The sequence below is a fragment of the Macaca mulatta genome, chromosome 7 (assembly GCF_049350105.2).
Source record: "Macaca mulatta isolate MMU2019108-1 chromosome 7, T2T-MMU8v2.0, whole genome shotgun sequence".
Taxonomy (NCBI): domain Eukaryota; kingdom Metazoa; phylum Chordata; class Mammalia; order Primates; family Cercopithecidae; genus Macaca; species Macaca mulatta.
The window spans coordinates 80122065-80134739 of NC_133412.1; the positions used below are offsets into that span (position 1 = coordinate 80122065).

Consider the following 12675-nt stretch of genomic DNA (forward strand, 5'->3'; position numbering starts at 1 on the left):
GTAAGATGTCCTTGTCAGGGTTCAAGGCCAAGCTGAAGTTGCTGGCCTCCATCTTCCACAAGAACCAGGACCCGCCCCCTCAGCTCACCTTTCACTGCAACATCAAGGTGAGGTGCCCAGCGCGGCCTCACGGGGCAGGGCGAGGGCGGAGAGGAGGCGCCCGAAGTCCCGGGTCAAAGGGGAGCCTGTCCAGGAGAGGCCCCGTTTTCCCGGGCAGGGCGAGCGGGCCCCTTTCTCCCGCAACTGGCCCTCCCCGATCCCCGGGACTGCCGGAGGCTTGAGTGGAAGGAGGTGGAGGGGGCGTCTCTCTGACTCCTTGCGCGGGGCTGGCTTGGGGGCTGCTGGCACCTCTCGCCCCCGTCGCCGTCCCCCGAGGTGCGAACCCTCGTCGCCTGCAGCCCTTTTGGGGCCCATTATCGCCCTCAGTCAGCCGGCCTGCTCCCCGGGATTGCGACGGGGCGTGGCGGAGCGGCTCCAGCTGTTGTTTGAGCCCAGGCAGGGGAGGGGAAAGGCCTTTAAGATTATTGGGTTTTTGACCAGGCGCAGTGGCTCATTCCCGTAGTGCTAGCAGTTTGGGAGGCTGGGGCTGGTGGATCACCTGAGGTCAGGAGTTCTAGACCAGCCTGGCCAACATGGTAAAACCCTGTCTCTACTAAAAATACAAAAGTTAGCTGGGCATGGTGGCAGGTGCTTGTTGAGATGGAGCCTCTCACTCTGTCGCCCAGGCTGGTGTGCAGTGGGATGATCTCGGCTTACTGCAGCCTCCTTCTCTTGACAGTCCATTGCTTCAAGCGATTCTCCTGCCTCAGCCTCCCGAGTAGCTGGGATTACAGGCGCCCGCCACCACGCCTGGCTAACTTTTGTGTTGTTTAGTAGAGACGGGGTTTCACCATGTTGGCCAGGCTGGTCTCAAACTCCTGACCTCAAATGACCCACCTCTGCCTCCCAAAGTTGTGGGACCCACCGCGCCCAGACCCAAGGCCCTTAAGTGTAAAGGCCTCATTCTTCAGTCAGGTTTTCCTTGTTCCTGCATGTTCAGCCAATCGTTTTTAAGTTTGTGTTTAAGGAGAAACTAACAATGAAAAGGGACTCCTTGAGGGAGGAAAAGTTGGAATGCAGCCTCTGGTGCTGTTCAAGCAATCCCTCTCCCCAGGGCCGTGCTGGCCGCTGCTGTGTTCTGGAAAGGCGCATTGTACCCTGGTTGCTGCAGGTAAGAGTCCTGTACAGGCGCTCTGCCCGCTTTTCCTTACAGGCTTTTGTATCAGCTATTTTTCCCTTATAGAATGTGCCCCTGACAGCCACCCCCTAACCCTACCCAATTTGGCTTTGCATGTCTGACCATCAAGGCTCTTCTGGGTCATATTTAGTTCATGCTGATATTTCCCCTTCCTCCCCTCTTTCGTCCTTACTATTTTTGCTTTGGTCATGTTATGTTGTGTTCTGTAAGGCTTTAAAAAAATGTTTATAGTGGCAGGGGAGAATGTTTTATAATTATGCTTTGTGCTTTTTATCTCCCACTCAATAAATGCTTGGGAAAGATTTGTTTTATTGAATGTCTGAGCCTATTCTAGCTATCTTGTGCTTGAACAAAAATCTTAACTGCCTTGTAAGTTAACTGCTAAGACTTTGTCAAAAGTGCAGAGATAACATCAAGAACTTGTCATGGGCCGGGCGCGGTGGCTCAAGCCTGTAATCCCAGCACTTTGGGAGGCCGAGACGGGCGGATCACGAGGTCAGGAGATCGAGACCATCCTGGCTGACACGGTGAAACCCCGTCTCTACTAAAAAAAATACAAAAACTTAGCCGGGCGAGGTGGCGGGCGCCTGTAGTCCCAGCTACTCGGGAGGCTGAGGCAGGAGAATGGCGTAAACCCGGGAGGCGGAGCTTGCAGTGAGCTGAGATCCGGCCAGTGCACTCCAGCCTGGGCGACAGAGCGAGACTCCGTCTCAAAAAAAAAAAAAAAAAAAAAAAAAGAACTTGTCATGGATAGTACAAAAAGGTCTCTAAGGGCTTGATTGAAGTCTGTAAATTGACTTCATATGAAAGAGAGTGTAAGAAGTGAAAAAGTAAAGCATGACTGGAGAGCCGGAGTGATGAAGCCAGGGTCCCTTTCTCCAGATCCTTTGTAACAGTGTTATGTGATCTCTTCTAGAAGATCGTTCTGAAAGATAATGCCAGCTCGGAACCTAGGAAACCCTCCAGTGAGTTTCTGCAGCTTAGATGGTACAAATCCTCATTACACCGTTGCTTTCTCTGCCTCAGCTTGCTTACAATGATGTTCTCAGTATCTGTAATTGCTGTCTATCTTTGAATCCTTAAGCATTTTTTTTAGATGACAGGGATATATGTGCATTTTTATTTTACCAAGTGTTAGAATTTCTACTCTGCTTTTGTGGGCTCTGGGTTAGCTACTTAGTTATTGTAAAATGATTAGCAGGGAAAACCGTGTGTGTCTGTGTCTGTGTGTGTATTTTAAGTTTATATTTTTTTTCAGAGGACTTAGAATTTCATTTTATATGATAATTCTGTCAATTTACTTTATTCTCCACCCCACATTTATTGAACAGCAAAGTATGAAAGTAATGTGTCGCATAACCGACCTTCAGAAGAATTACAACTGCTGTGTATCTGAAATTCATTTTATTATTATTATTATTATTATTATTTTGAGACAGAGTCTCACTCTATCACCCAGGCTGGAGTGCTGTGGTGCAGTCTTGGCTCACTGGAACCTCGGCCGCCCAGGTTCAAGTGATTCTACTGCCTCAGCCTCCTGAGTAGCTGGGATTACAGGCACCTGTCACTGCACCTGGCTAATTTTTGTAGTATTAGTAGAGATGGGTTTCACCATGTTGGCCAGGCTGGTCTTGAACTCCTGACTTCATGATCTGCCTGCCTCAGCCTCCCAAGGTGCTGGGATTACATGCGTGAGCTACCGCACCTGGCTGAACTTTCAAGAAGAAGTTTGTGCATCAGTTTTCAAAAAATCATGATATCAAAAGATAGCTGTGCCCTACATTTGGAAAGATACAAAAACACATACTGACAGGCATTTTTGCTTGCTGGTGCTTGAGGTAGAGCCACACATTGGTCTCAGTGGATTTATGGAGAAAAATAGATACAGAAAGTTATTTCTAAATAAGACCAAAAAATCCTTTCTTAAGCAGTGACAGGTAAAGAAGTTGTCCTGGCCAACCTTCAATTGTGTTGTCCTTGATTGAGACAGTTGTATGGTGGGGATGGTAGTGGTGATAAACTTCTTTGAAATTTGTCTGCTTATAGTAACCTTTGTGGTAGCTGTCACAGACAACTTCATCCTCACAGGCCTTGAAATTACTATAATACTAATAGAATGGAGAAGAAACAAAGGACCTGAATACTTAGATGCTTAAATAATTTTTCTGTGTTTTCATAAACGGTGAAAAAGAACAGTGTTAGAATCAGTTAAACATTCCATGTAAGGAACACTGCCTGAATTTATATTGCGATTTTTGAGCATCATTTACTGTTTAAAAACTGGCATATTGTAGGTCATATTTTAAAGACAAATAGAACACTTATCTTTTCAAGATGGTTATAAAGCTTAACCTTATCAAAATTACAACATGTAAAGCATATGCTTGAAAAATATTAATGCATAGGTTTAAATGTTGGTCATCATTTTAGTTGTCTTTCAAAATAGATTGTCTCTTAAATATTAAACTGAGCAAACATGGAACATGTTGTAGAGTTTGTGCTTAGGGTGAAGTTTCCTGGGGTGATGGATATTTTATAATATGGATAACAAAAACTTCTTATTTTAAGAAATTTAGAAAATTTTTAGGCAAAACTACAAAATCATACCAATAATTCTACCACTCAGAATGTACCACCACCAGAATTTTGTATCTTTCCAGTCCTCTGGTCATCTCTTTTCTCCTATGCTTATATGTGTTCCCTCTCCCTTAAAAAAATCAGATTTTTTTTTTGTAATCTGCTTTTTCACTCAACAATATTGTAGATCCATGTCATAAGTTAATCCTCTACACAGTGCCTTCAGTTATTCTGTGGTTGTGTTGGATGACTATACCATCTAGTCTTTCGTGTTTCCTGGTACTGAATACATAGAGGTGAGTGAGTGAGTGTGTGTGTGTGTGTGTGTGTGTGTGTGTGTGTGTGTGTTTTCTACCTTAACTAATGCTTTGGACATCAATAGGTAGAGCTAAATCCTTGAAACCTTCCAAGAGGTGGCTTTCAACTCTCATTGCTGAATTGATTTCTAGAGATGGAACAAATTATATTGTATGGAAAAAAATTTTTTTGAGATGAAGTCTCGCTCTTGTCACCCAGGCTGGAGTGCAAAGGCATGACCCTGGCTCACTACAACCTCCACCTCCCAGGTTCAAGTGATTCTCCTGCCTCGGCCTCCTGAGTAGCTGGGATTACAGGTGCCTGCCAGCATGCCCAGATAATTTTTCTATTTTTAGTAGAGATGAGGTTTCACCATGTTGGCCAGGCTGGTCTGGAACTCCTGACCTTGGGTGATCCACTCTCCTTGGTCTCTGAAAGTGCTGGGATTCAGGTATGAGCCACCACACCCAGCCTTTTTTTCTTCTAGGTACCAGCCTCTACTTATGAGATTGGTAAAAATGTTAGAAAGTGTGCAATGAAATGGGCATTCTCACAGTCATGGCAGAAAGTATAGTTATCTTTGACTTTCTAAAAAGCAGTCTGGCATTCTAGAAACTTGCCTAACCTCTTCCCATTTAGGCAAGATGAATTCTGACCACCCCTCAGTGGCCAATCTTGTCCCTGTGATTCCATATCTCCCAGAAAGAGAGGTCTAGTCTCAGGGAAAACCCAGATTTGCTTGGCTTAGCCCACCTGACAGCTAATCACTGGAAATGGGGTGGGCTGGTCGAGTCCTTTGGTCAGGTTTTGTGTCAAGAGAGGGATGTGGAAAGATGGGAGAGAAGTAGCAAAACTGGCCTCAATGGAACTAAGTAAGTTAACATAGAATGACAAAGGAATATTTCTTCCAAGGAAGAAATTCTAGGGAAGGAAGAAAGTGGAGGGGAAGGCAGCAGTTCTCAAAGTTTTGGGATCAGGATTCCTTCACACTCGTAAAAATGTATTGATGGCCCAAGGAGCTTTTGTGTATGTAGGTTGTATCTATTGGTATTTATCACTAGAAATTAAATCAGAAATATTTAAAATATTCTTTAACAGCTCACCAAATATTGTTATAAATGCTTTTATGAAAAGAAAATTTCTAAACCCAAAGTAGTACAATCTTATATCTTTTGCAAATTTCTTTGATGTTTGATGTGTCATTTGCATCTGCATTCAATTTATTGTGTGATATTTGCTTGCAAAAATGTGAAGACAGGCCAGTCTCATACAGATAGCCATTTTAGATCATTGTGGATATTTCTTATTTATTTATTTTTTTTGAGACGGGGTCTTCCTGTGTTGCCCAGGCTGGAATGCAGTGGTATGATTACAGCTTACTGGAGCCTCAGTCTCTGGGGACTCACGTGATCCTCCTAACTTAGCTTCCAGAGTAGTTGGGACTACACGTGTGTGCTACCACACCTAGCTAATTTTCTTTGTATTTTTTGTAGAGAGTAGAGACAGGGTTTTGGCATGTTGCCTTGGCTTCTTTTTTGATACTCCATCAAAACTTGATTTTTCTTGAACTTTGGATCTTTTACCTGGCATGATATTATAACATCATGCATTGGTCACTTTAAAAATAATGGTTCACCGAGATCTTCCATATGTTGAAACATTTGATTGTAAGGTATCAAAATACGTACATCAATATCACCATCCATCTCATCAGAATACTTTTGGAAAGTGATAGTGGATATACATTTTCTAAAATTCTAATTTTTTTCCAAAAGCTTGAGTTTTACTATTAGCAATTTTATTGTTGAATTTTATTATGGCCTCTCTGTTGTTTTGCCTTTTCTTTCAAGGGTCTGTAAGTCTGCAGTAAAAGTCAAAGGTATTCAAAAAGGAACTTTTGTTTCTGTTTTTAGTTTATAAAGAAATGTAACTTTCCATGTTGGAAAAATTTTTAAAAAATTTTTTTATTATAAAACACATGAGCAACCATTGTTGAGAAAATTTGCAAAGTACAGAAAAGAAAAAAGAAACAAAATAAAGTCTCTCATAATTTCTCTACCTAATATAACCACTATTGACAGTTGACATGATGGCCATTTTCTATCGGTATATGTTTTTTCTTTGCTGGTAAAATACATAACTTTTATACATATATTTAAATAACTGAGGTTGTATTGTATATAGTTTTATGCTTTTTTTTTTTTTTTTTTTTTTTTTTTGAGATGGAGTCTTGATCTGTCACCCAGGCTGGAGTGCAGTGGTGTGATCTGAACTCACTGCAAGCTCCCCCTCCTGGGTTCACACCATTCTACTGCCTCAGCCTCCCCAGTCGCTGAGACTACAGGCACCCACCACCATGCCCAGCTTATTTTTTGTATTTTTTTATTAGAGACAGGGTTTCACCGTACTAACCAGGATGATCTCAATCTCCTGACCTCGTGATCTGCCCGCCTCAGCCTCCCAAAGTGCTGGGATTGCAGGCATAAGTCACTGCGCCTGACCCTTTTATATTCTTTTAAAAAGTATTTACTGTATTTCCCCATGATGTCATAGTCTTTATATAAAAATAACAATCATTATTTTCAGTCAACATGATTGTTTACCTAAAAATATCCAAAGGAAACAACTGAAAAAAAACAGTTTTTAAGATGACTGGTTAAAAGCTCATTTATATAAAAACCTATAGCCTTCCCAAATGTTAGCTATAATCACATAGAAGATATAGTGATGAAATATATTTTCAGGTATTTCAGCAAAAATTAAATATCTAGGAATAAACTTAGATGTGCAGGACTTTTATCAAGGACATGACAAAATTTTGCTGAGTGGAATCAAAGATTTGCATTCTATGTTCCTGGATGAGCAGATTTCACGTTATAAATATGTTAGTTATCACCATGTCTTCATATTAATTTATAAATGTAATTTCTGCTGGGCACAGTGGCTCATATGTGTAATCCCAAAAGTTTGGGAAGCTGAGGTGGGTAGATGACAATTAGCTGTGTGTCTGTGGCACACACTTGTAGTTCCAACTACTCCTGGGAGGATCACTTGAGCCTGGGATTCAGAGGTTGCAGTGAGCTGAGATCATGCCTCTGAACTCCAGCCTAGATGACAGAGTGAGACTCTGTCTAAAAAAAAAAAAAAAAAAAAAGTAGTGAGTGTGTACATACATATTTACAAATTTCATACAAATTCCAGCAGATTTATTTTTGGCACTTGACGAAGTGACTCTAAAGTTTGTTTAGAAGAGTAAATAAAAAAAAGTAATAAAGTATAGACTCTCAACCAGATATTAAATAAAATATTGTGGACTAGCCCTGGGCCAGACACATAAAGACAATGGACGTTTAGAACCAGAGTCATGCAAAAGAGAATTTAGTATAAGGAAAAGATGGTATTTTAACTTATTTGTCAAAATAAGTTAGAGTTGGTTTAAACACATCTATTCTGAAAATTAGAACAGAAGAACATCGGTCTGAAGATATTTTAAGAGTGAAGGCTGAGGCTGGGGACATTGGCTCATGCCTTTAATCCCAGCACTTTGTGAGGCCAAGGTGGGAGGATTGCTTGAGCCCAGGAGTTTGAGATCAGCCTGGGCAACAAAGCAAGACTCTCCCTCTCTCTAGATATAGACATACCTATAACTATACATATACAAATACAAAAAAAAAAGAGTTAAGTTTTGTCTGGAGAGCCATGAAGATAAGAGGTAAAAATTAAAGGCTTGATGGACACATGTTTGCATCTCCAGCAAGGGGGTTGATGGGAACGAATGATAGACAAAGCTCCAATACTGCTACCTCCTTTTAGGAAGTTGCTTCTGAACATGTAAAGATAATAGTTTTATAATAGCAGAAATGAGTTATTTTTCAGTGTCTAAAACTTTACATGAGATACATACATAAACATGTTCATAAAGTTAAATGAAGTAGCATACAAAATTGGGCCTAGTGTTTTAAAAAGTAAATATATTTACATGAAAGAGAAAACAACTCACCTCCCACTCTTAGAGCCTCTGCCAGTTTACCATAGCCTAGTTTCTCGAGAGAATAAGCTACAAGTCTTCACCTTTTTTCACTGAGCTCATTATAATCTGGATTCTGCCTTCATCATGGTGCTAAAATTTATCTCCCAGTTGCCAAAACTGGTGGCTCCCTTCTTAGTCCCCAAAATGACCCCTCTGCAGTATTTTGATACTGTTGATTGTTCCCTTGTTGAAACATTCCTCCATTCTTAATGTCCACCAATAAAGAGTTGGTTAAATAAAAATTATAGTGTACATTTTATAACAGTTGTGGACCAAAAAAATGCAGCCATTCTTTCCATAGAGCATGTGCAAACTTCTAAGATATATTCAGTAAAAAAAGTAAGGCATAAAATATTGTTTATAATCTGACCCCTTTAGTATACACTGTAAAAAATCTCTATGTCTGTGCTTGTTTCTACTTACTTTTTTTCTCCCCTGGTGGATACAGGAAATTCTGAATAGTAGAACACAATTAAAAAAAAAAATGTGTGTCTTCTCTGCCAGGACCTGTGATAATTTGGTATAAAAGACAAAAAAGGCATGTCCCTGTCCTCTTTTTCTTTATTTTTGGTAGCCTCATTAATGCATTAATGCTCTCTTGTTTGAAGTTGTAAGTTTGTAAGGAAACAAGGTAGCAATGAGAAATTGGACAATGTCTGAAACTTCCTTCCTCTGTCTTTATTGTTGTCATTCTACTAGGTATCAGTTGTAGTGATTATACCCCAAGCAATAGTAACTTTCTTAAACTAGACGCTCCTGAAAATATTTTAAAGAGTTTTTATCAATCTGTAAGCTGCAGTTGAGCAGTAACAAACTTTTTTATTTCCTCCTGGATTGATTACCGTAGATATAACATTATTAATGTCTTCTAAGGGCTCTTTAACATAATGCTTATTTACTGAAATGTGTTTTGTTGTTTCATCAGCAATTGAAGTGGTTGATATGTGAACTCTGCAGATTATATAACCTTCTTAAACACCTGGATGTTGAGATGCCAGATCAACCACTACCCATGGGTCAGGTAAAGTAAAAATTCTCAAGTGTTCAAGAGATAAAATAAATTGTCTCAAGCAAAAGTCAAACTAGGATGATTTTTTTATTGCTCAACTTATTTAGAAGTTAGTTTTTCTGTTCCTATTGAATTGTTCTGTTTATTCTGTTTTAGATACTAAAAATAACCTTTTCATTCTTTGGAGCTGTTGGTATTTAGTATGACAGGCAACAATTGCCCTTTTCCCTAACACCAGCTTTTTGTTGTGAATATTCTTGGTGTCCATAAATGTTCTTGCTTCTTTCATTGTTTGTCTTTTCTCAATGAATTACCTTCACCTAGAAATGCCATCTCCTTAAGTCTGTCTATGCTTCTTAAGGACTTGCCCAAATGTTGTTTCCTGCAAGCGACAGAAATCTCCACTAGGTCACCACTACCCCTAACTTCTTCCTGGGTGTACCTATTTAGACATCAGTTATTGACATTTTAGTATAAGGATATTTCTTTTCATGGTCCTGCCTTTTGTTTTGCAGTGTCTTCCTCATAGTAGTAACTTTTAATTTAAAAAACTCTGTCATATCCCTTTCTCTGAGATCTCCTTCTCTTCCAAAGCCTTTGGCTCCTCTGTGCCCACTTTGACATGGTTGTTCTTTGGGTTGGCTGTGCAGATGTCATCTTGAGGTTTTTCTCATCTGCTCTCCTAGAGTAGATCCATTGTTTCCTGGATCCCATGTCATCTTTCTTGGCTTTCCCTTTGTCATTTTCCCTGACTGTGTCCTCCAGTAAAACCCAAAGGAAGCATAGAGTGGCATATTTTCTGATCTCTAGCTTCTGAAAAAAAAATGCAATGCAGTGTTTGGATTTTGGAGTCAGTCGAGATAGATTTGAATCTTGGTTCTACTACTTATTAGCTGTATGCCCTTGGGCTGATTCCCTAAGTGCTCTATGCATCAGTTTTCCATTTGCAAAATGAGGGAGCCAGCAATAGTATTAGTACCTATGTTTCTAGGGTGCTATGAGAATTAAATGAGTTGGTACGTGTAAACCATTTAGAACAGTGCCTGGTGCATAGCACATCCCCATCACTATTCACTTTTGTTATAATCTACCCTCACACTTGATTGATAGTTTGGTTGATTATGTATTTCTAGGTTGAGGATAATTTTACCTTAGAATTTCAAAGTCTGTGCTGTTGTCTTCTAACCAGTCATGGTGGTGAAGCCTCATGTCATCCTGAGTGTCACTCATTTAGGTATGACTTTCTCTCTGGAAGCTTTTAGGATTTTGTCTTTTCCTTGGTGAGCTGAAATAGCACAACATTGTACTTAGGTCTTTTTTCATTCACTGTGCTGGGTACACCGAATGGATAGGCCTATGGATAGGCTCTTTCAAAGTTGGAATCTTGAATCTTGTCATATTTTTGTTAACTTTCTCCTTTCCATTTTATTTGATCATTTTGAGGCATCTGTTAATTGGATTTTAGACCTCTTGTCTTGACTCTTGTATCTCATGTTATTTCTAATTTTTTTTTAAATTTTAAATTCTGGAATTTTTCTTATCTTTTGACTTGTAGGAAATGTTATTTGGACAGTCAAAACTTTAAGTTTTGTTTTGGTTATTTATTGTTGCTTAACCAATTTTCCCAAAACTTAATGGCATAAAACTACACATTTATCTCTCTGTCACTACCGTATGGGTTAACTGGTGATAGCTGGACAGTTTTTCTGCTGGTTTCATTTGGCATCTCTCACTGTGTGGTTAGACGGTGTCAGGGACTGGTCATCTGGATACTCAGGCGCAGTGGAATGTCTGAGACAGCTTCTTCACCCACAGGTCTGCCGCCTTGGTGTTTCTTCATGTGGCCTTCCTCTCTGCCTAGCATCTCGTGCTCTGAGGCCTCTTCATGTGGCTTCTCTTTCTCCAAGAAGATAGTCAGTACTTATTTTGGCTTCCAGAAGCACACAAGTGGAGCTGCCAGGTGTTCTTCAGACTTAGACCTGGAAAGGTTCAGTGTCATTTCCAGCAAATTCTCTAGGCTAGAGTGAGTCTTGGGGCCAACACAGATTCACTGTGGGATGGGCCTGTCCAAGGACATGACGACAGGAGGTGTGGCTCATTGGGGACCAACTCCCAAGATGAACCCTGAGTTCTAAGAACATTTTCTTTTCTGATTATTCCTTATTCATATTCTATTTTTGTTTTATTCATGTAATATATTCACAAGTGTCTTTATGAAGTGATTTTGACACTCTTTTGTCTTCTCCCTAGCATCTCTTTGTTCTTTAATAAATTTTTTCTTAGTTTATTATTTGTCTTATTTTTCTTTTTAAAGCCTTTCCTTAAATTTTATCTATTCTATGTTGCTTATCATTTGTAGTCTTCTTTTTTTTTTTTCTGTTTTGAGACAGAGTTTCACTCTTGTTGCCCAGGATAGAGTACAAAGGCGTGATCTCGGCACACCGCAACCTTTGCCTCCTGCGTTCAAGTGATTCTCCTGCCTCAGCCTCCTGAGTAGCTGTGATTACAGGCATGTGCCACCATGCCTGGCTAATTTGTGTATTTTTATTAGAGACAGGGTTGCTCCATGTTGGTCAGGCTGGTTTCCAATTCCCAACCTCAGGTGATCTGCCCACCTAGGCCTCCCAAAATGCTGGGATTAAAGGCCTGAGCCACAGTGCCCGGTCTGTGTGTTTTTTTTTTTTAATTCCTTTTTTTGTTCATTCATATCTGAGAGAGATACTAAAAGACTGGGAGGCTGGGTGTGTCAGCTCACACCTACAATCTCAGTACTTTGGGAGACTGATGTTGGAGGATCACTTGAGCCCAGGAGCTCAAGACTAGTTTGGGCAATGTTGTGAGACCCGATCTTTACAAAAAATAAGTGAAAATAATAGCCAGGTGTGGTGACCCCCACCTGTAGCCCCAGCTACTTGGGAGGCTGAGGCAGGAGGATCGCTTGAGCCTGGGATGTTGAGGCTGAAGTAAGCTGTGATCATCCTGCTGCATTCCTGCATTCCAGCCTGGGTAAAAGAGCAAGACCCTATCTCAAAAATAAAAAATATATAAATTAATTAATTAAATAAATAAGTACTAATAAAAAACTTTAAAAATTGATTGGGAATTCTTCATGGCCAAGATTTGGCAACTGATAGCTTTTAGGGGGAATATATGCTGATTCCTGATTGTTTTCCTCTAACGCTCTTTCTTATCTCCCGGTGCAATCATAAATGATGGCTGGAACTACTCCATTCCTCTGGAGATGAAATCTGCATTCTCTTGTCTGAGGTAGATATGTTTGCTTGGGTTCTGCTTAAGGAGATGGGGGAGAGCAGTGCATTTCAGTGCCTGAAAAATGTGTTCTCTATATAGGCTTTTGGTTAATCTCTGTTTTCAGTCTTGCCTGTCAGTCCCACCCTTGGGGATACCTGGTGTCTGAGTCGAGAACCTTTCTAGGTTGCTGTGGGACAAATTAGCTTCCTTGTTATCGGTATCCCCCTGACCTCCACTTTTGTTTGCTTTGCTCGACTAATTAACCATTTTCCA

The 12675-nt window shown here is 40.4% G+C and overlaps 1 protein-coding gene across 1 annotated transcript in view; it reads left to right on the forward strand.

Moving 5' to 3' along the window:
• The window catches only part of LOC100425484 (ubiquitin-conjugating enzyme E2 Q2), a 33152-nt gene that overhangs the window by 80 nt on the left and 20397 nt on the right, over nucleotides 1-12675 (forward strand). The window contains exons 2-3 of the mRNA XM_077940339.1: nucleotides 1154-1210; nucleotides 9067-9162. Of these exons, the coding sequence (XP_077796465.1) occupies nucleotides 1154-1210; nucleotides 9067-9162 (153 nt within the window). The remainder of the gene's footprint in view (nucleotides 1-1153; nucleotides 1211-9066; nucleotides 9163-12675) is intronic.